Source organism: Rhinopithecus roxellana, chromosome 20 (assembly GCF_007565055.1).
Source record: "Rhinopithecus roxellana isolate Shanxi Qingling chromosome 20, ASM756505v1, whole genome shotgun sequence".
NCBI lineage: Eukaryota > Metazoa > Chordata > Mammalia > Primates > Cercopithecidae > Rhinopithecus > Rhinopithecus roxellana.
In genome coordinates this window covers 20,989,615-21,011,651 of record NC_044568.1, presented here as the reverse complement: position 1 = coordinate 21,011,651, position 22,037 = coordinate 20,989,615, and the positions used below count along the sequence as shown (strand labels likewise).

At 50.0% G+C, this 22,037-nt stretch overlaps 1 protein-coding gene across 4 annotated transcripts in view; it reads right to left on the bottom strand.

The window, feature by feature from the left end:
* The window catches only part of C20H16orf95 (chromosome 20 C16orf95 homolog), a 51,874-nt gene that overhangs the window by 22,033 nt on the left and 7,804 nt on the right, over window positions 1-22,037 (bottom strand). Inside the window, exons 4-8 of one of the 4 annotated variants that reach the window (XR_004055404.1) lie at window positions 21,836-21,982; window positions 20,961-20,997; window positions 16,401-16,587; window positions 13,430-13,607; window positions 13,180-13,296 (exon numbers count right to left, since the gene is read on the bottom strand). Coding sequence is in view for 3 of the 4 variants with exons in the window: in XM_030924846.1 (XP_030780706.1) it covers window positions 13,589-13,607; window positions 16,401-16,587; window positions 20,961-20,997; window positions 21,836-21,982 (390 nt within the window). In the remaining variant the exon portion in view is untranslated. Of the gene's footprint in view, window positions 1-13,179; window positions 13,297-13,324; window positions 13,608-16,400; window positions 16,588-20,960; window positions 20,998-21,835; window positions 21,983-22,037 lie in introns of those variants that run through there. The other 3 variants (XM_030924846.1, XM_030924847.1, XM_010355594.2) reach the window with 3 other exon arrangements.

The following is a 22,037-nucleotide window of genomic DNA, read 5'->3' as shown; positions in this document are numbered from 1 at the left end:
GCACAGATGTAGCTAGCATCCTGCCTATCTGCACCATGTACATCTTGCTTTCAGCCCAGCCTCTCTGCCACCGCCTCATGGGACCTGCAGAAGCCATCCAGCTACAGAAATGCAAGGACACGTCACCCTGTGGGACAGCCCACACCAGTGTGGGGAGACAGCAGGAACCCCTGTCGAGTTTCCTAGGTGCAGCCTGCACACATCCTCAGAAAGCCCGACAGAACCGGGTCGCGACTGCCCGCCAGGGTGAGCAGCAGCCCTGGCTGGAGTTGATTCTCCTAGTGCCACTTACCCAAAAGGAGCATCTTGCTGGATGAAACCAACTTGTGGAACTTACTAAATTTAATAATTTACCAAAAATTTGCCTATTTTAGCTCGTTATAATGTGTACAGTAATTTATATTGGATGGGATGGTTTTGATAGATTTTGAAGATTTCTGCAAAGCTCTAAGTAACTGGGTTTTTTTGGGGGGTGGGGTTTATTTTTGAGACAGGGTCTCACTTTGTCACCCAAGCTAGAGTGCAGTGGTGCAATCACAGCTCACGGCAGCCTTGACCTCCCGGGTTCAAGAGATCTTCCTCGGCCTCCTGAATAGCTAGGACTACAGGCGTGTGCCACCATGCCCGGCTAATTTTTTAATTTTTATATTTTTATAGAGATGGGGTCTCACTATGTTGACCAGGCTGGTCTCAAACTTCCAGGCTCAAGTGATCTGCCCTCCTTGGCCTTCCAAAGTGCTGGGATTACAGGCATGAGCCACTGCACCTGGCCCCTAAGTAACTGATTCTCATTTTGTCTTCATAATAGCATTTCCTCAGCAAAAGGAGAAAGGTATACAGGAGACTTGGCACACACAGTGGCCTGGGCTGCTGATGCTGGGAGGGGCAGTGGGAGACAAAGTAAGGTGGTATGGGGAGGAGGGTGTGCTGCACCCACCCCCTGCCCCCATCCTCTTGCCCTAACAACCCTGCAAGGTTGAACGCCCTGCTCTGGTCGCTGCCGGCTTTAGGCATCAGCTCCAATTCCTGATGGCTCTGGGGGCTTCTATAGCCTTCTCTATAAAGAGGGACAGCAGCATCTGCCCTCAGCGGTAATAACGAGGGCAAAGTAAGACACCATATGTTTAACTCTTACTGCAGCAGGAGTTTGGTCCACATGGGACGCTTTTATTGTTACTGTTGCCACAGATCTTGTCTGAGGAGCTTCTGCAATCCTAAGGAAACTGCTAGAAGGTGTAAGATTCCCCTCGGCCGGAGACCTGCTCATTTTTCAAGATCTTTCCTGAGCACCACCTCTGCTCCAGCACTGGGCTGAGCACTGGGCACATGCAGAGTCCCAACACTGCCCCCAGAGGCTTCAGGCCTGGACCCTGAAGGAAGACAGGCTGGGAGTACGGGACAGCACCAGGGAGTAGCCTCTCCAGGAAGAGGACCCCAAACGGGCAGAAATGGGGCAGGAAGGGCTCTCCTGGCAGAGAGGGTCAGATGACCAAGAACTTCACACACCAAAAGGGAAAATCTATTCTTGCATTCAGTGAAAGCACTCCTTTAGTGAACTGGAAAGTTTTTTCTCTTTTTTTTTTTTTTTTTTTTTTGAGATGGGGTCTCACTCTGTCCCCCAGGCTGGAGTGGAGTGACATGATCTTGGCTCACTACAACCTCTGCCTCCCAGGTCCAAGCGATTCTTCTGCCTCAGCCTCCCAAGTAGCTGGGATTACAGGTGCCCACCACCATGCCCAGCTAGTTTTTGTATTTTTAGTAGAAACAAGGTTTCGTCATATTGCTCAGGCTGGTCTCAAACTCCTACCCTCAAGTGATCCACCTTTCTTGGCCTCCCAAAGTGTTGGGATTACAGACGTGAGCCACCGCACTCAGCCAACTTTTTCTTTAAAACCCCAAATTTTAATTAGCACCCCTGACACAGATCATTACCCCTTTAAGTAGCTAGTTTCTGAACTCCTGCATCCTGCAAAGATTCTCTCGGGCATGTAAGTGCCCTGCCCTCCCCATGGTCTGCCTCCATGAAGTTGCACTCAGTCCTACTCTGGCCCCAAACCCCTTTGAACAAACCCCATGGAATGGTGTGGCTGTCTGAGCCTCGGTCTCCTCACTTGTCAAATGTAAGAGTGAATTAAGGTCATGCATGTAGGATGTCTGTGGAACACCTGGCAGGGAGAAAACAGCGCATAGTAACTACTGTTGCTGCTGGTGCTCAAAAAATAACAGTCCTTTGCTTGAGCCCAGGAGTTTGAGGCTGCAGTGAGCCATGATTGAACCACTGCACTTAAGCCTAAGGGACAGAGGGAAACCATCTCTTAAAAAGAAAAAAAAAAAAAAAGCCCCATTTGCTTCACCTTTTCCATCACAGAAAAGCAAAACATTCAGATCTAGTAATTAATACTTCAGCCAAGAGGACTCATGAGCCCATTTCTTTTAAGCATCTTCTTACATTTCTGAGCCTGTCATAATCACTTTCCCATGTACTGGGTGGTACTGAATGACTATCTCCAGCTCTCCCCAGGTCCAAGGTATTCTGCTGCAGAAACATGACATGTGTATGAGTTAGCTAGTGCTGTGTAACAAATTATACTGAGACTCAGCAGTTTCAAACAACCACTGTTGAACATCTCTCACAGTTTTTGAGAGTTGGGAATCCAGGGGCAGTTCATCTGGGGGTTCCAGCTCAGTCTTGCAGTTAAGTGTATGTCCAGGGCTGCAATCCAGGATTACATGACAGGGCCTAAAGGATCCACTGCCAAGCTCACACGTGTGGCTACTGAGATTTCAGTTCCTTACCATGTGGCATGGCCACAAGGCTGCTGGTGATGTGGCAGCTGGTTTCCCTAGAGCAAAGGGTCCAAGAGAAAGAAGAGAGGAGAGGGAGAGGGAAAAAAAGAAACCAAGAGGGAAGCCACAGTACCTTTTATGATCTAATCTTGGAAGTATTGTGGCATCACTTCTGCAGATTCTATTGGTCACACAGACCTATATGGTATAATGTGGGAGGGGCTACACAAGGGTGTGAATTCCAGGGGGTGGGACCGCTGGGGGCTATCCTGGAGGCTGGCCACTACGACATGTCTGAGATCAGTTCCCAAAGACACCATCCCATCTGGTGACACAGATGGGGGCATCTACATCTTCCTCTGGTGCATCTTCAAGTGTGGCTGCCATCCCATTAGAATCAAGAGCTGAGATGGCAGCTCCTGAAAAGGATGGGAAGGCTGCGACCTCATAGTTCATGGGCGAGGTTGTTGTGTATGTTTCTCAACAGCTGCAAGACAACTGGTGGGAAAATGCTCAAGGCATTAACACTTTCCTAAGGTAAGCACAGTCATTTCAGCACATTAGCAGGCTGGACTCATATGCATTTCAGAAACGCAAGCGAGAACCAGAGCCGGGAGGTCAAGATGGCAAGTCGTTTCAGATGGTCTTAAATTTTATTTACAAAGGAAGAATGCAGGATTGCACAAACAGGGGCTTTCTGTGCCAGACCTGGTCGTAATCAGCTTCTCTCTCACCTGGGAGGACCAAAGTAAAAGAGATGTTTGGAAACCCCAAGAAACGTATTTAGAGCGGTTGAAGGTGGGGTGGGTGGGAAGGAAAGTAACCATGTCCATAGAAAAGAAATGATGACATGATAATCTTTTCGTTTTTCATCTTTTCACTGTTTCCAGAGGTAGAAAATTACAGCCTCTTGGCTTCCTTCCAAGCGAGCCCTTGGAGCCAGGACCCTAAGGGACCCCAGGGATCTGGAAGGAAGTCACAGTGACTTGGGGAGCAAAGGGCAGTTCCAGGGCTCCGGCTCTCCCAGGCCCTTGCACATTTCACATCTACGCTGTGAGAGGCAGCAGAGCCAAAGTCCAAGCTGTGTGCCCCCATTTCCTCATCTGGAAAATGGGGATGCCAGTGGTACCTGCTTCAGAGTATGACATTACTATGGAGGATGCATTCAATACCTGCAGCTCACTCTGTGCCTGGCACTGGCTGGGCATGCACCAGCACTACCTCACTTAGCAGGTGAAAACATGAATATCCAGAAAGTTGAAGTCGCTGGCCTTGCCCAGAGGGCTATGTTCACCAATTGTCCCCAGGGCTGTTGGACCCTAGACTGCGTCTCAGCCTGGGCAGCTCAGTGTTACTCTTCATCCAACCAGCGAGCCAGTGTCATCCCTCAGTGTCTCAGAGGTCCCTCCAACTGAGCTCTTCCTCTCCTCCACTCCCCTGCCGCCACCCCTCCCCCACATAGCCCTACCTGCCCCTCCCCTATCCTGTCCCCACCTGTGTCCCATTCAGGATGAGCAAATCATCTGCGGTACCCAGTCTCTGGGAGCTGACACTCCAGTGCAAGGAGACACACGGGACGCAAGATGTGCAAAAGAAAAAAACACACCGGCAGCTCTGGCTTACAATGGCTGGGTCTAACCATGTTTTGACTTTACATCGATGGGTGGATGAGTCAATCAGTAGGTATATGGATAGATAGATAATAGATGAATGAGTGGTTGGGTGGATGGGTGAGTACGTGGATGGGTGGGTAGATGGGTGGGTGGGTGGATGGATGGATGGATGGATAGATGGATGGATAAATGGATGAACAGATGAGTGGGTGGGTGAATGAGAGTGTGGGCGAGTGAATGGATGAGTGGGTAGATGGGTGGGTGAGTAGGTGGGTAAATGGAGGGGTAAATGAAAGGATGGTGGATGAATTGTTGAGTGGATGGGTGGGTGGATGGATGAGTGATAGGAAGATGAATGGATGGTGACTGGCAGGCTGGGTGAATGGTTGAGTGGGTGGATGGATGGATGGATGAGTGGACGAGAGTACTGATGAACAGATTAGCAAATGGAGGAACAGAATCATTGTTCTGGTTGTAAGAAGTCCAACTCCTTCCTTTAGGAGAAGTACTGGAAATGTCCGTGTTCGTTTTCTATAGTCTTTGACAAATATTCCACAGTTTAACAAGGTTTGGCTGTAAAATGCCTCTTCCTTTTCTGAGGAAAAACAGCACCTCTTTTTTCTTTCTTGCAAGTGACGCAAAACATTTCACATGGCCTCAAACAGATCTAGCACCTAAGGGTCAGGAGCTGGAAACTTCGCCAAACACATACATCATTACAGTTCTCCTGAAAGTAATGGTGCCACTATTCACGACCATGAATACAGCATTAAACAAATACTGAGATGGGGAGAGCTTGTTACCCAAGGCCATTAAACAGCTCAGGAAGAGTGCAGTTATGTTAGAAGCCAATTAAGAGGCCTCACACTGGTTGTCAGCAGCCCACGAGGTGCTGGGGCGTCCCCTAGCACATAGTAGGCACCTCGTAAAATGTGTAAACCAAAACAAGAGAGTCAGATTAGCAGTCCAACAACAGGGCTGTCCAGAACGCTGCCCTTCACCATCCCCTGGGCCGCATGCAACATGGACCACAATGCTCAGAGTCCAGGACCATTCGTGAACACACAGAGCAAACAATGCACCCCAATGGTAAATACCAACGATTTAGTCATTTATTTATCAAACACTTCCTGAGCACTTGCCTGACAGACACTGTTAAAAGTGCTTTATAATTATTAATTCATTAAATCATCACAGCAACCTTATGAGGTAGGAGCTATTATCATCCTTATTCTAAAGATGAAGAAACTGAGGCACGGAGATCCAACACACAGTAAGCTGTGGAATCAGGATGTGAACCAGACTATTCAACTCACAGTTCATGTCTGAAACAGACAGACAGCAAAGAGGAGGAGCCTGATGAAGGTTCAGTCCACCACAGGTGTTTACACACACTTCCTTATCTAGGGGGAGGAGCCTACTGAAGGTTCATTATACCACAGGAATTTATACACACTCCCTTATCTAAGGGGAGGAGCCTGCTGAATATTCATTACACCACAAGAGTTTACACACCTTTTTGTGGAGAACAGGGTCTTGGTATATTGCCCAGGCAGTTCTCAAACTCCTGGGCTCAAGCGATCCTCCCATCTCTGCCTCCCTAAGAGCTGGGATTATACGTATGAGCCACTGTGCCCGGCTCTAAAAGCTTTTCAGTCCTATTCTGTAGCCCCCAGTGAAACAGTGTATCCAGTTCGTGATCACCATGGGATGTCAGACATGGGCAAGGTCTGCCGGCCCAGGCTGACTTGCCGGGGCCTGCTGGTCAGTCTTTGCATTTCAAGAGTGAGGCCAACAGCGTCGCGAGCCTGCTGACACATAGATGGCGGGCACAGAGCCCGGCCCAGGAAGCTGCCTTACAGAAAATATGACAGGACAGTCTATCAAATTTTTAGGTCAACTACAAGTTTATAGGAAACACAGAGCAGAGAAGAGGGAAAATGCATTGTGGTTAGATTTTTTTTTTTTTTTATCTCTGCCCCTTTTAAAAATTTCAGATCCATATACCTGTTTTTATAGGCAGAATGGTTTCTGGGAGGAAGGAGACAAGGTAGGATACAGGGCAGTGAGTGGGGGGCCTCGCTCAGACAGAGAGCAGAGGTCAGCTGGGGGTGCAGGGCGGAGGCTGAGGCTCCTGAAGCTCACGTGGGCGAGGAGTTGTGCTTCACAATCACCTCCTAGAGGACTCTGCCTGGCGCTGCAAGCACCCCAGAACCCAGGATCTCCCACTGCCCAAAGCCCATGCTGTCGGCGATACAAGGGGCGAACCCCAGCAGCCAGGGTAGAGTGGACGAAGACGCACACAGACACCTGCTCTCCGCCACCTCCTGCTCCCCACCTGGGACCCGGGAGCTGGTGTCCTGTGATTCCTGGAATCTCACACCCTGCCAGTGTGCTGGGAAGGACACACTTGCCTGGCTGCTGCTGAGACAACATCCCCCGCATCTGGAATGCCAGGCTGGCCTCCTCCGGAACGCCGCCCCTTCCACTGCCCGTGGGTTGGCCTGAAAGTTTGTTGTTTTCACATAAAAATGGGGCCTCGGCCGGGCGCAGTGGCTCACGCCTGTCATCCCAGCACTATGGGAGGCCGAGGCAGGTGGATCACGAGGTCAGGAGATCGAGACCATCCTGGCTAACACGGTGAAACCCCATCTCTACTAAAAATACAAAAAATTAGCCAGGCATGGTGGCAGGTGCCTGTAGTCCCAGCTACTTGGGTGGCTGAGGCAGGAGAATGGCGGGAACCCGGGAGGTGGAGTTTGTAGTGGGCCGAGATCGCGCCACTGCAGTCCAGCCTGGGCTACAGAGCAAGACGCTGTCTCAAAAAAAAACAAAAACCAAAACAGGGCCTCAAATAGCACTATCTCTCTTGGAAATGACGAAAGTGAAAACAGGAAGCTTCCAAGTACCCCAGTGGGCTCCCAGGGCTCCCAGACCCCCCAGTGCAATGCCCACCAGAGAAAACAGCAGGTATCCAAAATCAACAAGTACTGACGCAGCACCTACTGTGTGTCAAGCACAGCAAGAGTCCCTGGGACAGCCGCAAAAGCCCCATGACACTCACACCACTGAGCCTCAGCCCAGCCTGGACCAAACATCACTAAGTGATCACAGAGGCGCTTCCTCAAGGGCCTGGGTGACCTCAGGGGTCTTTGCTACAGTGTCCAGGCAGCACAACCCATTTGCAGTTCCTCTAACGGGGAGGCTTAGAAAGGGTCTCCCCAGAGTGGACAAATGGAGAGGCACCACCTGGAACTGGGAGGCCGCCGAAGGAAAGGTGACCTGGATGGGCTGCAGGAGAGCCAAGGCCAAGTCTCGCATGTGCCACCAGCTTCTGTGTGGCTTGGGACAGAGCATGGCCCTCTCTGGGCCTCAGAGTCCCCATCTGTGAATGAGGCGATTGGACCAGTGTCCCCACGGCCCCTCCCAGGCCCCAAGTCTTGGCACATAGGTCACCAGAGAGCTCTCAGAAGATGGGGCCAGGCACTGCCAGGGGCAGCCCGAGAAGCCACCAAGACCTGGGCTGGGCTGGCCAGACTGCAGTGCCTCCACCTGCCATGGCAGCCTGGCTGGGCCAGTGGGACTCCGGCCACATGTGGTTCATGGCCCCTGAACCAGATGGTACAGACCAACTTTTCCACCATCGCAGAAAGTTCCACTGGGCAGGGCTGGGCTGTGTGGTCATTACCCAGTTAATGGCCTGGGGCAGAGTGAGGGGAAGAGGCAGAGGGGAGGAAAAAGGAAAGGAGCAGGGGAGGAGGAAGGAGGGCTGTGTGGCTGGGTGGAGGGGAGATGGGGAGGGAGGGACAGAGTGTTTCTCTGGGCTCCTGACTTGAGTCCGGGGTGCAGACAACAGGAGCATCTTCTCCAAAACCCTTTAAACAGCTTTACCCCACATTTCACCTCCCTGGGCCTCACCAGGTCCAGGAAGTCACAGCTCCCTCTCCCACAAACCAAGGGCTGACCTGGGCAACTGAAGCCCCCTCCAGCCCTGGCCTTCTGGGGCTTCTATGCGAAAGTCTCTCAACAGTGCCCTCTTGTGGCTCCCAACGCCAAGTTTCAAGACGATGCCTGCAAGCGGAGGGCTGCCTGGGGTCCGTCTATAGAAGCCATGGTCCCGTGTGGTCTGCAGCGACATTGTCCCTGGGTTAATCAGGACATGTGGTGCAGCCTCAGGTACCACTCCCCAAGAGCACATCCTCACAGATGTACACAACAGAGCCAAATACCCCTATGCACCTGGAACACAGCCACTGTCACCACCACCAAGGTCCAGACACCGTTGTCCCCCACCAGGTTTCCTGCTGCAGCCTCCAAGCTGGCGTCCCGTGTCCACTCTCGCCACTCTATTCCATCCAACACACGTCAGCTGGAGTGGTTCCTCCAAAATGCAGCCTGTGGTCACGGGCTGCTGTGGCCACTGCCTTGACCTGTCCTCCCCAGCCACTGACAGAGCCAGGGGGCCCAAGACTTCACAGCCTTCTCGAATATGCCCTCAACCTGGCTGTGGTGCAGGCTTTAGCCATGCAAGTGTGATGCCCTGGCAGCCTCCCCAGCTGTCTGCCATCCGCTTCATCCTCCAGTGCTCTTGGCTGCCCATGCCACGACCCAGCCACCCTAACTGGCTTATGTGGCCGGAATGCCCCCACCTGTCACCTCCAGACTGTCCCCCCTGCTGTGCCTGTGCCCTGGCACTCTGGCATCACCTTTCATTGCCAGGTTACCTGGAATTATCTTCAGATCTCTGCTCCAGTGACGCTTCCTCCCTGACTGGTGAGATGGGGTCTGCTCACCTTGTCTTATCTTGAGTTCACCCCAAAAGCAGAGCCTGAGGCAAGGATTGAGTGCAAGTGTTTTTTAGGGGAGGTGATGCAGGAAGCCCTGTGAGTGAGTGGGGAGGTGAGGCAAGGAAGGAGAGCTGGGATGAAGGACGTTGGCAAGAAGGTGGCCCCTGTGTGTGGTAGGGGCTCAGTCCTGCTGGGAACACAGCCCAGAGTCATCCCTGTCGAAGGGTGAGGGGACGGAAGTGCTGACCCACACCTCCCACCCATCATCAACCAAGGGCTGCTCCTGGGGCATCACCTCCTGTACATCCAGCCTGTCCCTGCAGTGGCTCCCGCAGCAAGAACACCCCAGACAGAGGTTGCTGGTCCTTGTGGTAATGTGGGAATGGTCAGCAGGTCACTGACAGCACTCCTGGGCCTCCTTGTGTTCATGTGTGCCTCAGTCATGACGACAACGACCCTCACCTCAATTACAATACCCCTGCAGCCCAGTGGCATCCTGAGGGCAGCATATGTCTTCTTATGCTGTCTCCCTGGTGCCAGGCATCCAATAAATATCTGCTGATTGAATAAATGATGTTTAATGTTGCCCTAGGGCCACTGAAGATGTGCCCCAGGAGAACACAGCTTCCATTCCCCCCGGGAAGACAAGAGGCCCTCCATGGTGGCCACTGCAGAGATACGGACGTGCCCAAGATACCCCGAGGCCCTGGCCCACTCACTGTAGCCCTTTGTTCTGTATATCTCAGACCCCCACGTCTTTCTTCCTTGTCTCTAAAGTAGACCCCCCAGTTCAAGCATCCCAGAGTCTGGTTTCTGTTTGACAGTTTTTTTTAGAGAGACAGGGTCTTGCTATGTTGCCCAGGCAGGAGTACAGCAGTGTGATCACAGCTCATTGTAGCCTTAAAGTCCTGGGCTCAAGAGATCTTCCTGCCTCAGCCTCCCAAGTAGTTGGGACTACAGGCATGCACCACTATGGCTGGCTAATTTTTATATTTTTTGTATATGAATATACAAAAAACTGGGCTATGTTGCCCAGTCTGGTCTCGAACTCCCAGCCTCAAGTAATCTTCTCCAGCTCCCGAGTAGCTGGGATTACAGGTGCGAACTACTGTCCAAGCCTGTCTGTCACCTTTAGGTCCTCCCTTTGGTCACCCCCAGAGGAATGTGTCCTTTCCTTCCTGCCCAGGCAGTAATAACAGAGATCTGCTCACGGGCAGGAACTGAGTGGTTTCTATTTTCTTCTTTGTAGCTTTCTGTATCCTCAAAGTCTTTCACAGTGAATTGTGTTGCTTCTACAATTAAACTTCTCATTTTGAGATAATTATAGACTCACATACACATATAACAAATAATACAGACAGGCCAGGAGTGGTGGCTCACAATCGCAATCCCAGCATTTTGGGAGGCCAAGGCAGGCAGATCACTTGAGGTCAGGAGTTTGAGACCAGCCAGGCCAACATGGTGAAACCCCATCTCTACTAAAAATACAAATATTAGCCAGGCATGGTGGTGCGAGCCTGTAATCCCAGTTACTCACGAGGCTAAGGCAGGAGGATCGCTTGAGCCCAAGGAACGGAGGTTGCAGTGAGGCAAGATCGTGCCACTGCACTCCAGCCTGGGCGACAAGGTGAGACCCGGTCTCAAAAAAAAAAGAGAGAGATAATACAGAGAAACCTCATGTTATCCTTTATTCAGTTTGCCCCAGTTGGTAACACATGGCAAAACCACAGTACAATACTGCAACCAGAATACTGCCACTGATGTGTTTCTAGCCACAAGAAGGCCTCATGCTGCCCCTCTAAAACCACAGGCCCTTCCCTCCCACCAGACCCAGACCCTTCCTGAGCTCCCAGAAACCACTAATCTGCTCTCCATTTCTATAATTTTATCATTTCATGGTGTTATGCAGGACAACTGGATATCCACAAGCAAAAGAATGAAGCTGGACATCTACCTCATACCATATACAGAAACTAAACTCAAAATAGACTTTAAAAACCTAAATGTAAGAGCTAGAATGATAACACTCTTAGAAGAAAACACAGGGCCAGGTGCAGTGGCTCACACCTGTAATCCCAGCACTTTGGAAGGCCGAGGCGGGCAGATCACTTGAGGTCAGGAGTTCGAGACCAGCCTGGCCAACATGGAGAAATGCTGTCTCTACTAAAAATACAAAAATTAGCTGGGCATGGTGGCAGGCACCTATAATCCCAGCTACTTGGGAGGCCAAGGCAGGAGAATCGTCTGAACCCAAGAGGTGGAAGAAGCTGCAGTGAACCAAGATCACACCACTGTACTCCAGCCTGGGCAACACAGCAAGACTCTGTCTCAAAAAAAAAAAAAAAGAAAACACAAGTGCAAGTCCCTGTGATCTTGAATCCAGCAATGGTTTCTTAGATATGAGCATACGACCTAAAGTCCATGCAATCTAGGAAAAAATAAATTGTGTTTCACAAAAATTTAAAACCCACGTCTACTTCAAAGGACATCATCAAGAAAATGAGTCTAGTATCCAGAATATACACAGAATACATACAACTCAATAATAAAAAGACGGATAGACAACTCAATTAAAATGTAGACAAAAGGCCAGGCGTGGTGGCTCATGCCTGTAATCCTAGCACTGTAGGAGGCAGAGGCAGGAAGATCGTTTGAGCCCAGGAGTTCAAGACCAGTCTAGGCAACAAAGCGAGACCCCGTCTCCACAAAAATAAAAATAAAAAAAACTATTAATAGCCGGGTATGGTGGTATGTGCCTGTGTTCCCAACTACATGACAGGCTGAAGCAGGAGGATTCCTCGAGCCCAGGAGGTCCAAGGCTTTGGTGAGTTATGACTGCACCACTGCACTCCAGCCTGGGTGACAGAGTGAGACCCTGTCTAAAAAATACATATATGTGTGTAGGGGCACATCTATATATATGTGTGTGTGTGTGTGTATGTGTGTGTGTATCTATATATCTACATATAGACAAAGTATTTGAATAGACGCTTCTCCAAAGAAGTTATACAAATGTCCAATAAGCACATGGAAAGACGTTCAATATCATTAGTCATTAGAAAAATGCAAATGGAAACCACAATGAGACACCACTCCATACCTGCTGGGATGGCTATCAGCAAAGTCACAGAGGAAACAAGTGTCGTGAGGATGCAGGGAAATGGGAACCCTGGTGCACTGCTGGTGGGCATAGAAAATGGCGCAGCTGCTGTGGACAAGAGCTGGGCAGTTCCTCAAAACATGAAACACAGAGTAACATATGATCCAGCAATTCCGCTCATTTCCTCAAAACATGAAACATGGAGTAACATATGATCCAGCAATTCTGCTTAGTTCCTCAAAACACGAAACATGGAGTAACATATGATCCAGCAATTATGCTTAGTTCCTCAAAACACGAAACATGGAGTAACATATGATCCAGCAATTCCGCTCAGTTCCTCAAAACATGAAACATGGAGTAACATATGATCCAGCAATTCTCCTCCCAGGCGTACACCCCAGAGAAATGCAAACCTCTGTCCACACAAACACTTGCATGCAAATGTTCATAACCATATTATTCACAAAGTAGAATCACCGAAAAACAGAAACCACGCAAAATTCAACCATCAAAAGAAATGACGTACTGACATACGCCTCAACATGGATGAAGCGTGATGCCAAGTAAAAGAAGGCAGTCATAAAAGACCACTCATCGGATGACAGCATTGAGATGAAATGTCCCAGAACAGGCAAATCCAGAGACAGAAAGTAGATCAGAAGTCACCAGGGGTTGGGGGAGACGGGAAGGAGTGACTGCTTAATGGTATGGGACTTTTTGCGGTGAATGTTCTAGAATGAACAGTGATGGTTGCACAACACTGTAAATATATTAAAAACCACTGAATTGTATACTCTAAAAGAGTGAATTTTATGACATGTAAAAGAGATCTCAGATTTTAAAATTCAATTCACATATACAATGTTCTGTTACTTAAAGTGAGACCCACCTGACACAGGTGCTGAAACCATTTTCGGACCCTTGTCCAGTGGATCTGCTGTCCCTGAAGAGACACTCGGAAATGGCTGCCCTCCCCCAGGGACACGGAGATGGGGACAAGTCCCCCCTTAATGAAGGGAAATCAGAGGATATCATTTAAGAGGTGGCCAGTTTAGAGTTTCACGAATAACATTTATTGACCACATTCATAACAGAATCTCACCCACATTCATATGAACTTCGCTACAACCAAGAATCACCTGATGAGAAATAATTTGGGTTGAATCCTGGGTGTGGATTCTGTTCTATGAGAAAACAGCGGCTGTCACAGACGCCTCCTGATTGGAGGACTCTCGTTAAAGATCTTGATTGTGACATATTTTTGTGGATATTCTTGACAGTAGCTGAAGATTCCAGCTTCAAACCCCAAAAAACTGGCTGGAAAGCAAAGAGAGAGACAGTTACTAGGACCCGGCCCCAGGCTGAGACCAGCTGCCCTCAGCATGCCCTTGGGGAACCTCCAGGAGTGGAAGGCAGAGGCACCCCATGGTGCACAGGGCTGGAGGAATCTCAGGCAGGGAAGGGGTGCGGGGATGAGGGGTGGGGTGTAGTCCTGGCCACATCACTTTCCAGCTGTGGGACCAGGGCAAGGCATTCCACCTCTGAGTGCCCACTCCTTCTGAAAAGGGATGATAATGCTGGCTTTGCAGAACTGTAAAGGGAACAGGTGAAATGAAGGCAGGTCTCGCCCTGCTCTTGGGGGCTCCGTGCCGAGAGATCCTAAGTCCACTCTCTACCCCCACCCCCGGCTGCTGCAGCACATCTCTCCAGGCCAGCAGACCAGCAGCCAAGGCTTCTCCTGAGATAAGCTGGGTGTGTGGCTTGCGGCACCTCACAGGGCACCCACACATCCCAGCCGGACAAGCTGTGCCCTCCCCTGGGATGCTGGTTGGTGCCTGCTCCGCTGCCCTGGGATCTTGGCTCAGAAGCAGACACCTGCTATGGAAGCGTACGAACCACCAACACCACAGAGTGAGCGGTTCCTGGGTCTTTCTAGACAAACTGTTGATAAGGACGAGAAAAGATGGGAGCCTCCAAGTGCCAGGATTTGGGGGCTGGAAAAACAGGAAGCTGCACCGACATGCAGGTGGGTATCCACCTGGACTGCACTTCTGGGGAGCTTCAAAACAAAAGCATGCCCAGGCCCTCCCCAGAACAGTTACTCCACATCTCTAGATGAAGCTCAGGCATCTTTCTCTTTTTCTTCCCCTCTCCTTCCTTCTGTTCCTTCCATCTTACCAGGTAATTTGAGCTTGAGGCCAGGGTTCAGCAATTCCCTTTTGGGTTCCCTGACCATCTACTGAACATTGATCCTTTAAAATTGTTTCTTAAATTTCTTTGAGAGATAAGATCTTGCTCTGCTGCCCAGGCTAGAGTGTACTGACACAATCTGCTCACTGCAACTGCAAACTCCTGGGCTCAAGCAATCTTTCCACCTCATTCTCCCAAGTAGCTGGGACCACAGCACCACACTCAGCTAATTTTTTAATTTTGTATGGAGATGGGGTCTTGCTATATTGCCCAAGCTGGTCTTGAACTCCTGGGCTCAAGTGATCCTCCCACCTTGGGCTCAAGCAATCTTCCCACCTCATTCTCCCAAGTAGCTGGGACCACAGCATTACACTCAGCTAATTTTTTAATTTTGTATGGAGATGGGGTCTTGCTATGTTGCCCAAGCTTGTCTTGAACTCCTGGGCTCAAGTGATCCTCCCACCTTAGCCTCCCAAAGTGCTGGGATCCAGGTGTAGGCCACCACACCTTGCCCATCCTTTAAGGTTGGGATCCAGGTGTGGGCTACAGCACCCGGCCTCACCCATCCTTTAAGACTGGGATCCAGGTGTGGGCCACAGCACCCAGCCTCGCCCATCCTTGAAGGCCAGGTGTTCTTCTTTGCTCCTCCCAGTGTGGGTACAAAGGAGTCAAACAAAATGTGATCAACAAGTTGCCAAACATAAAAAGAAAGATAAATCCGCAAGAAAAACGACAAAGAAGGAAAGCTCTCACTGTTGCCCAGGTACTGCTCATGCTCGGAGACCACGCAGAGCTCACTGTACCCACTCCCAGCCCCCTTCCCCATGCATGGCCTGGAGAGGCTGGCGCCCAGGCCCACAAGAGACCCATACCTGATGCACATTACCTGATGCACATCACAGCCTCAACTGTGACTGCCCAGGGAGCGGGAGGTAATGTCTAACTCTATGAGAACGGATAACCCAAAAAACAGGGGAGGGGCTCCCACTCCCAGCCGTGGCAGAGTGACCAAGACCGGGCTAAGCTCCTGCTGTGAACAACTAGAAAATAGGGCAGGACACCTGGCAGCTATCTGCAGACACTGCACATTTTGAATCTTCCTCTTCCAATTGTGTGGAGGAGACAAGGAGCAAACAAGTAAATGCATGTAAATTCGATTGTGTGTGCACGTTTGTTCACAGGTCTCCTCGTCCATGCAGTGTGATGCAGGCCTCCAGGCAGGAAGGAGCTGCACTGGGCAATGATGGGGAGGAGGAGGGGAAGGGAGGCTTTGCGGAGGAGCCACTGCCTAGGCCGAGAGTAAATGGGGAGGAGGAAGCAACTGTTCCCCGAAGCCCTGCTGCGGCCTGGGGAGTGGCCCTGGAGGCTTCCTTGGGGAGGGATCCCAGCAGAAAGCCATGGCTGTGAGCAGCAAGAGTGCCAGGGGCAAAACTCGAAGCCTGGGTGAGGGTAGGGACTAGAAAACAGGGAAAGGGGCTTTCTAGTATGGAGCCTGGCAGCTGGGGTTCAAGCTGGGTACAGGCAGGAGGTCCCCATACCTGAGGGGGTACTCAGAGCTCAGAGGCTGAAGGGCGAGTGGCTGTTAAGATGCATCATCAACCCCAACATAACAATGGAACTGTATGGAAATTGGGACCCGTGTCCTTCTGGGAGTAGGGCCATTTTAGAACTTGGGAACAGAGAAGGGGTAGAAGTGCCCCATGAGGCCCCCCGCCGCCTCCAGGCTGCCCTGGCATCTCTAGGTGAGGCGGGGCAGGGCCTGCGCTGTGCAGACCGCCACAGGACACACTCACAGCGCCCCGCCTCGGCCGCCTGTCAAGTTAACCTCTGCCCCCAACTCTCCCATGGTCACCAAGCGTCCCTCAGGTGGACATCACCATGCCAGGGCCACCCGCTGTCCCCCATTCCCCACTTGCTCACCGAATGGCCACAATGACCCTCGGGATGGCCTGGAGGAGGGTCAGGAGGGCAAGGCGCAGCAGACACACTGGGGGAGCCGGTAGCTCGTCCTGGTCGGGGGCCCGGAGCTGCTGGCACTTGGGCAGCAGGTGCGCGTCACCACAGATCCGCCAGCAGTTGTGCCAGGAGCATGCATCCAGCGGGGGTGCTAGGCACAGAAAAGGTGGGATGAGGACAGGGCGTGTTCCCCAGGACTCTGTGAGCCACAAGGAGGCTGCAATACCAGCCCCAGAGCCTCTGGGAAATGGGGACTTCCAGGGCCCAGCCACAGCCCCGGGGTGGGGACACTGATCCAGAGCTCACGAGATAAAGGCCATCTTGGGGGTTTATGATTTCCTGGGTAACACCGGCCTTGGGGCTGTTTTTCAAGAGGCTTTCTCTTTTAGAACCGCACATGGAACACGTACAACGTCTAACTAGGACTTGCTTCCAAAGCATCTTTTTTGGAACGGGAGTGGGTGGTGAAGATCAGAGGAACCACACTGGATAATGACTGGAGCCGAATGATGGGCACGTGGGGCTGATTTAAGCCAATCTCCACTTCGGGGAGTATTTGAAATTTTCCATAATAAAATTTTAAGGAAAGCCACAAGCACAGACAGAATTCCGGCATTTCCATTTCCTTGACGCTCTTCAGCACTTTCCACACGGGGTCTGGTCAGCACGTGATCCTCCGGATACCAGAGTTTGTTTTCATTTTTTATTACACTGTTAATATGCTACTAATATAAAATATATACTAATTATATTAATGTAAATATCATAAATATGCTTTCCTTATGAAAAATTATGGCACAAAAACATAGAGGAGAAAAGCATCTAAGTCTGTCTTTACAAGAAAAAATGTAAGATCAGAAATGTGAACTTTCTTGTTAAAATGGAAATCAGTCAGATTTGAGGCCAAAGAAAATGCCTCACAGTTTTAAATCACTCCCTACTTGAGGCCAAAGGGGAGAGCGATCGTAATTCTCTTGGCAGCAATGAGGCCTGCTCTCTTAATTCCGCTGGGAAATCTTCTGGCATGAATGGGTTTGAGGCTTGAAGCATTACTTATATAAGTCACTTAAACTGCAGAGCAATGATTGCAGTAAAAATTAATGCTGTTTTTATTTTAAGTATCAGATACCAGATGATGCATGTCAACTAAGCTTTTAGCTTTTCTTAAAAGATGCAAAGTTTTCAAAGCCAAAAATATTTAATAAAAATAAACCCAAAAATGGGTGATTATACGGTTCGAAGAGCCATAAGAGGTGAGCGGTTGGTTGGTGATTATTTGTTTCCCAAGCATTCCCCGACCCCTGCCTCTGGGGGTCCCATTCAAATCACTCACCTTTTCCAGGGACCCCAACCCCATTCATAGATTTACTCATTCATACATTCCATCAAAGCAAACCCACTGCAAAGAGTCGCCGCACCAAGGGAAGGACGTGATGCCAACCCAGAAAACACAGACACGACAGCCCTTCGCATCGGGAAACACCTTCAAGATCAAGTCCAGCCCACTCCTTTTAGAGACAAAGAAAGTCATGGTGGGGGGTGGAGGTCCTGATCTCCCCATATACTATGTCATGAGAGCAGAAATACACATATGTGCCAGGTCACAGACAGATCAATCTACACACCAGGTCACAGACACACAAATACATAAATATACTTAACTACAAATACATAAGGGGACTGCAAAAAGTTTGTAGAAGATGGAATTAAAAAATAAAAATAGGCCAGGCACAGTGGCTCACGCCTGTCATCCCAGCACTTTGGAAGGCTAAGGCAGGTGGATCACCTGAGGTCAGGAGTTCAAGACCAGCCTGGTAGATGGTGAAACCCCATCTCTAATAAAAATACAAAAATCAGCTGGGTGTAGTGGTACGCTCCTATAGTCCCAGCTACTCAGGAGGCTGAGGCAGGAGAATCGCTCGAACCCAGGAGGTGGAGGTTGCAGTGAGCTGAGATCACACCATTGCACTCCAGCCTGGATGACAGAATGATACTCTATCCCAAAACAAAATAAAAATAAAAAAATAAAAAATATCAAGTTTGTTTCTCAACATAAGCTCCACAAGGTCAAGATACTTTTGTCAGTGATGACACCAGCCGTTTAGTCCATCTTGAAAGAGCTGAGGGTCCTGGGAATTTAAACACATCAATGCAGTCTTTTATTACATTATTAACTGAAGAAAATGGGTGCCCTTTAAAGATTTTTTAAGATTAGAAAACAAAGAAGACAGAAAGAGCCAAATCAGGACTGTAATTTGGCTGTAAGGTGGACGCCTAATAATTTCCCATCAAAACTCTCACAAAGTTGCCCTCGTTTGACAAGAGGAATGAGCGGGAGCCTTGCTATGGTAGAGAGGGATGCTGGTGGAGCTTTCCAGAGTGTTTTTCTGCTAGAGCTTTGGCTAACTTCCTCAAAACACTCCCATAATAAGCAGATGTTGGCCGGACACAGTGGTTCATGCCTGTAATCCCAGCACTTTGGGAGGCCAAGGTGGGTGGATTACCTGAGGTCAGGAGTTCGAGACCAGCCTGACCAACATGGTGAAACCCCGTCTCTACTAAAAATACAAAAATTAGCCAGGGGTGGTGGTGCACGCCTGTAATCCCAGCTACGCGGGAGGCTGAGGAAGGAGAATCACTTGAACCCAGGAGGCAGAAGTTGTGGTGAGCCCAGATTGTGCCACTGCACTCTAGCCTGGGCGACAGAGCGAGACTACATTTCAGTCAGTTAATCAATCAATCAATCAATAAGCAGATGTTATCATTCTTTGGTCCTCCAGAAAGTCAACCAGCAAAATGCCTTGAGCATCCCAAAAAACTGTTGCCATGACCTTTGCTCTTGTCCCATCCACTCTTACCATGATGGGACCATGTTCAGCCTTCGACAGCCATTGCTTTGGTTGTGCTTTGTCTTCAGGATGGTACTGGTGAAGCCCTGTTTCATCTCCTGCTACAATTCTTCAAAGAAATGTTTTAGGATCTTGATCCCACTTCTTTAAAATTTCCACTGAAAGCTCTGTTCTTGTCTGCAGCTGATCTGAACACAATGGGTTTGGTGTCCTCGGCGTGGAAGCTTTGCTCAACTTTGATTCTGCAGTCAGAACTGTGTAAGCTGAGCCAGTTGAGATGTCTGTGATGTTGGCTAGTGTTTCTGCTGGTAATCCTCAGTCCTCTTTATTTGGGGCATGAACAAGATGAATGTTTTTTCTCACAAACTGATGTGGATGGGCTGGCGCTGCAGGCTGCACCTTCAACATCACCTCATCCCTTCTTACATGAGTCACTCATCTGGAAACTGCTGTTCTGTGGTGCATTGTCACCATAAACTTGTCATAAAGTATCAATGACTTTACCATTGTTCCACCCAAACTTCACCGTAAAGATGATGTTTGTTCTGCCTTCAATTTTAGCAGAATTCATGTCACTCTGACAGGGACTCTTTTTAAACTGATGTCTTCTCCTTCTCAGCACCTCAAACTAGATCCTGTTCAGGTATGTTATAATAAGTTCATATGAGTTTAGTTTGGTGCAAAAAAAATTGAAATCCATACATTGTTTCATTGCTTTTTTTTTATTATATGCATTTTCTTTTTCTTTTCTCTTTTTTTTTTTTTTTTTTTTTTTTGGAGACAGAGTCTTACTCTGTTGCCCAGGCTGGAGTGCAATGGTGTGATCTCAGCTCACTGCAACCTCTGCCTCCCGGGTTCAAGCAATTCTCATGCCTCAGCCTCCCAAGTAGCTGGGACTACAGATATGTGCCACCACGCCCAGCTAACTTTTTGTATTTTAGTAGAGACAAGGTTTCACTATGTTGCCCAGGCTGGTCTCAAACTCCTGAACTCAGGCAATTCAGTCTCCTCAGCCTCCCAAAGTGCTGGGATTACAGGCGTGAGCCACTGCACCTGGTATGTTATATCCATTTCCCATAAACTTTTTCAAGGCCCCTCATATGAATACATATTGTATTGTGAATACATGAATGTGAGTATATACTATGACTATCATGAACATGTGAATGTATATACACCAGGTCACAAACGTATGAATGTATGAGCATACTATGTAATGAATAGATACGTAAGTTTTGTGCTTTGAATATACAATGTGCCATGAATATATGAATGTATGAGTATACAATAGGATATATATAGGAATATGTACTACGTCATAAATATATATACACACACATACTCTGTCATAAATTATAGAAGATTAGAGCTTAATAAAACCACTTTAGGTCTCATCTAAGCCCAGGCTGGGAGTTGGCTTCATCCGGAGAGCCGCTACTGGTAGATGGGTAGGGCCTGCCTGTAGAGCAGAGGTTTCTCTGGACTCACTGGGGGAAGGTAGTGGGTGACCAGGGATAGCTCTTGAGCAGGGGAGGGGAAGCCACATGCATGTCACTGTTACACTGTGGGCAGGTGTCTGGGGATGAGAGGCTCCCCCACACACACACCATGATGCTCACGAACCCCGCCTTTCTGGGGAGGGGGATGACATGAGACACACGCACACTGGAGTTACCTTGGATGCCTTTCCAACTCTCCTGCCTCCTGACCATCTAAAAGACAAGAATGGAGGCAAGCAGTCAGCCTGGTGACCCTCCAAGGGGGAGAGCCTGGTGATTGGGACTCCAAACCTCCAGGAGGGGTGCTGGCTGCCTCAAGATAGAAGCCCTGGGCTCCTCCTTATGAGGCCTGCGGGCTCTTTTCTCTGAGGACAGCCTGCCACCCAATGATGGAAAACCAGCAACTGGAAGTCAGGGGGAAGGAAGGAAGCTCTTGTCTACCACCCAGGACACGGAGAAAGCAGGGGAGTGAGAGGCCCAGGGGGCTAGGAAGAGGCCTGCTGCCGCTGCCCAGAACTAGCGCTGTGCAGACAGCCAGCAAGAGCAGAGAGGACAGGCCATCTGGTGGTGGTCCATCCTGGGCACCCTCCTTCTCACCTCCCTTTATGCAGCCAGGGTCAGAAGAGAGAGTCAGAGGAGGGGCCGGGCCAGGGAAGGGAGGTGGTGTGAGAAGGAGGAGGCAGGGAGGTGAGAGAGGTCGAGGAGAATGCAGAGTGGGAGGAAGAGAGGCAGGAAAGCAGCAGCAGCAGCAGCAGCAGCAGCAGCAGCAGCAGCAGTGAGGGCCAGAACAATCACGCCTCTGCAGAGAGCAGCGTGGCCCTGCCCTTCCAGTGCCAAATGGGAGACTGAGCCGGCCTCCCTGAGCCACATCTGCCCTCTGTGCTCCCAAGCCCATGGCCACAACTGCCAGGGAATCTTCTCTGGACACCAGCAGAGGCCTCTGTGGAAGCAGAGCCCAGGTACCCATCTTCCCCTTCTTCCTCCCGTCTCCCCTTTTCCCGGCCCCCACCTCACTCTTCAGTCCTCACTGCAGTGTGCGCCTCCTCCTTACCTGCTGCTGAGACCTCAGAACCTGGGGCACCCAGTAGGGCATCACTGCCTGGTCCCTAGGCATCGGGAGGCGGCCCCCAAAGCGATGGCATAGGCAGGGGCACATCTTGGTGGTTCGGGGGATATAAAACTGAACCATCTTTTGACTCTAACAGAGAGGATGGAAGGAGAAGGTTGAGAAAGGGATGGAGCCACTCCTGCCC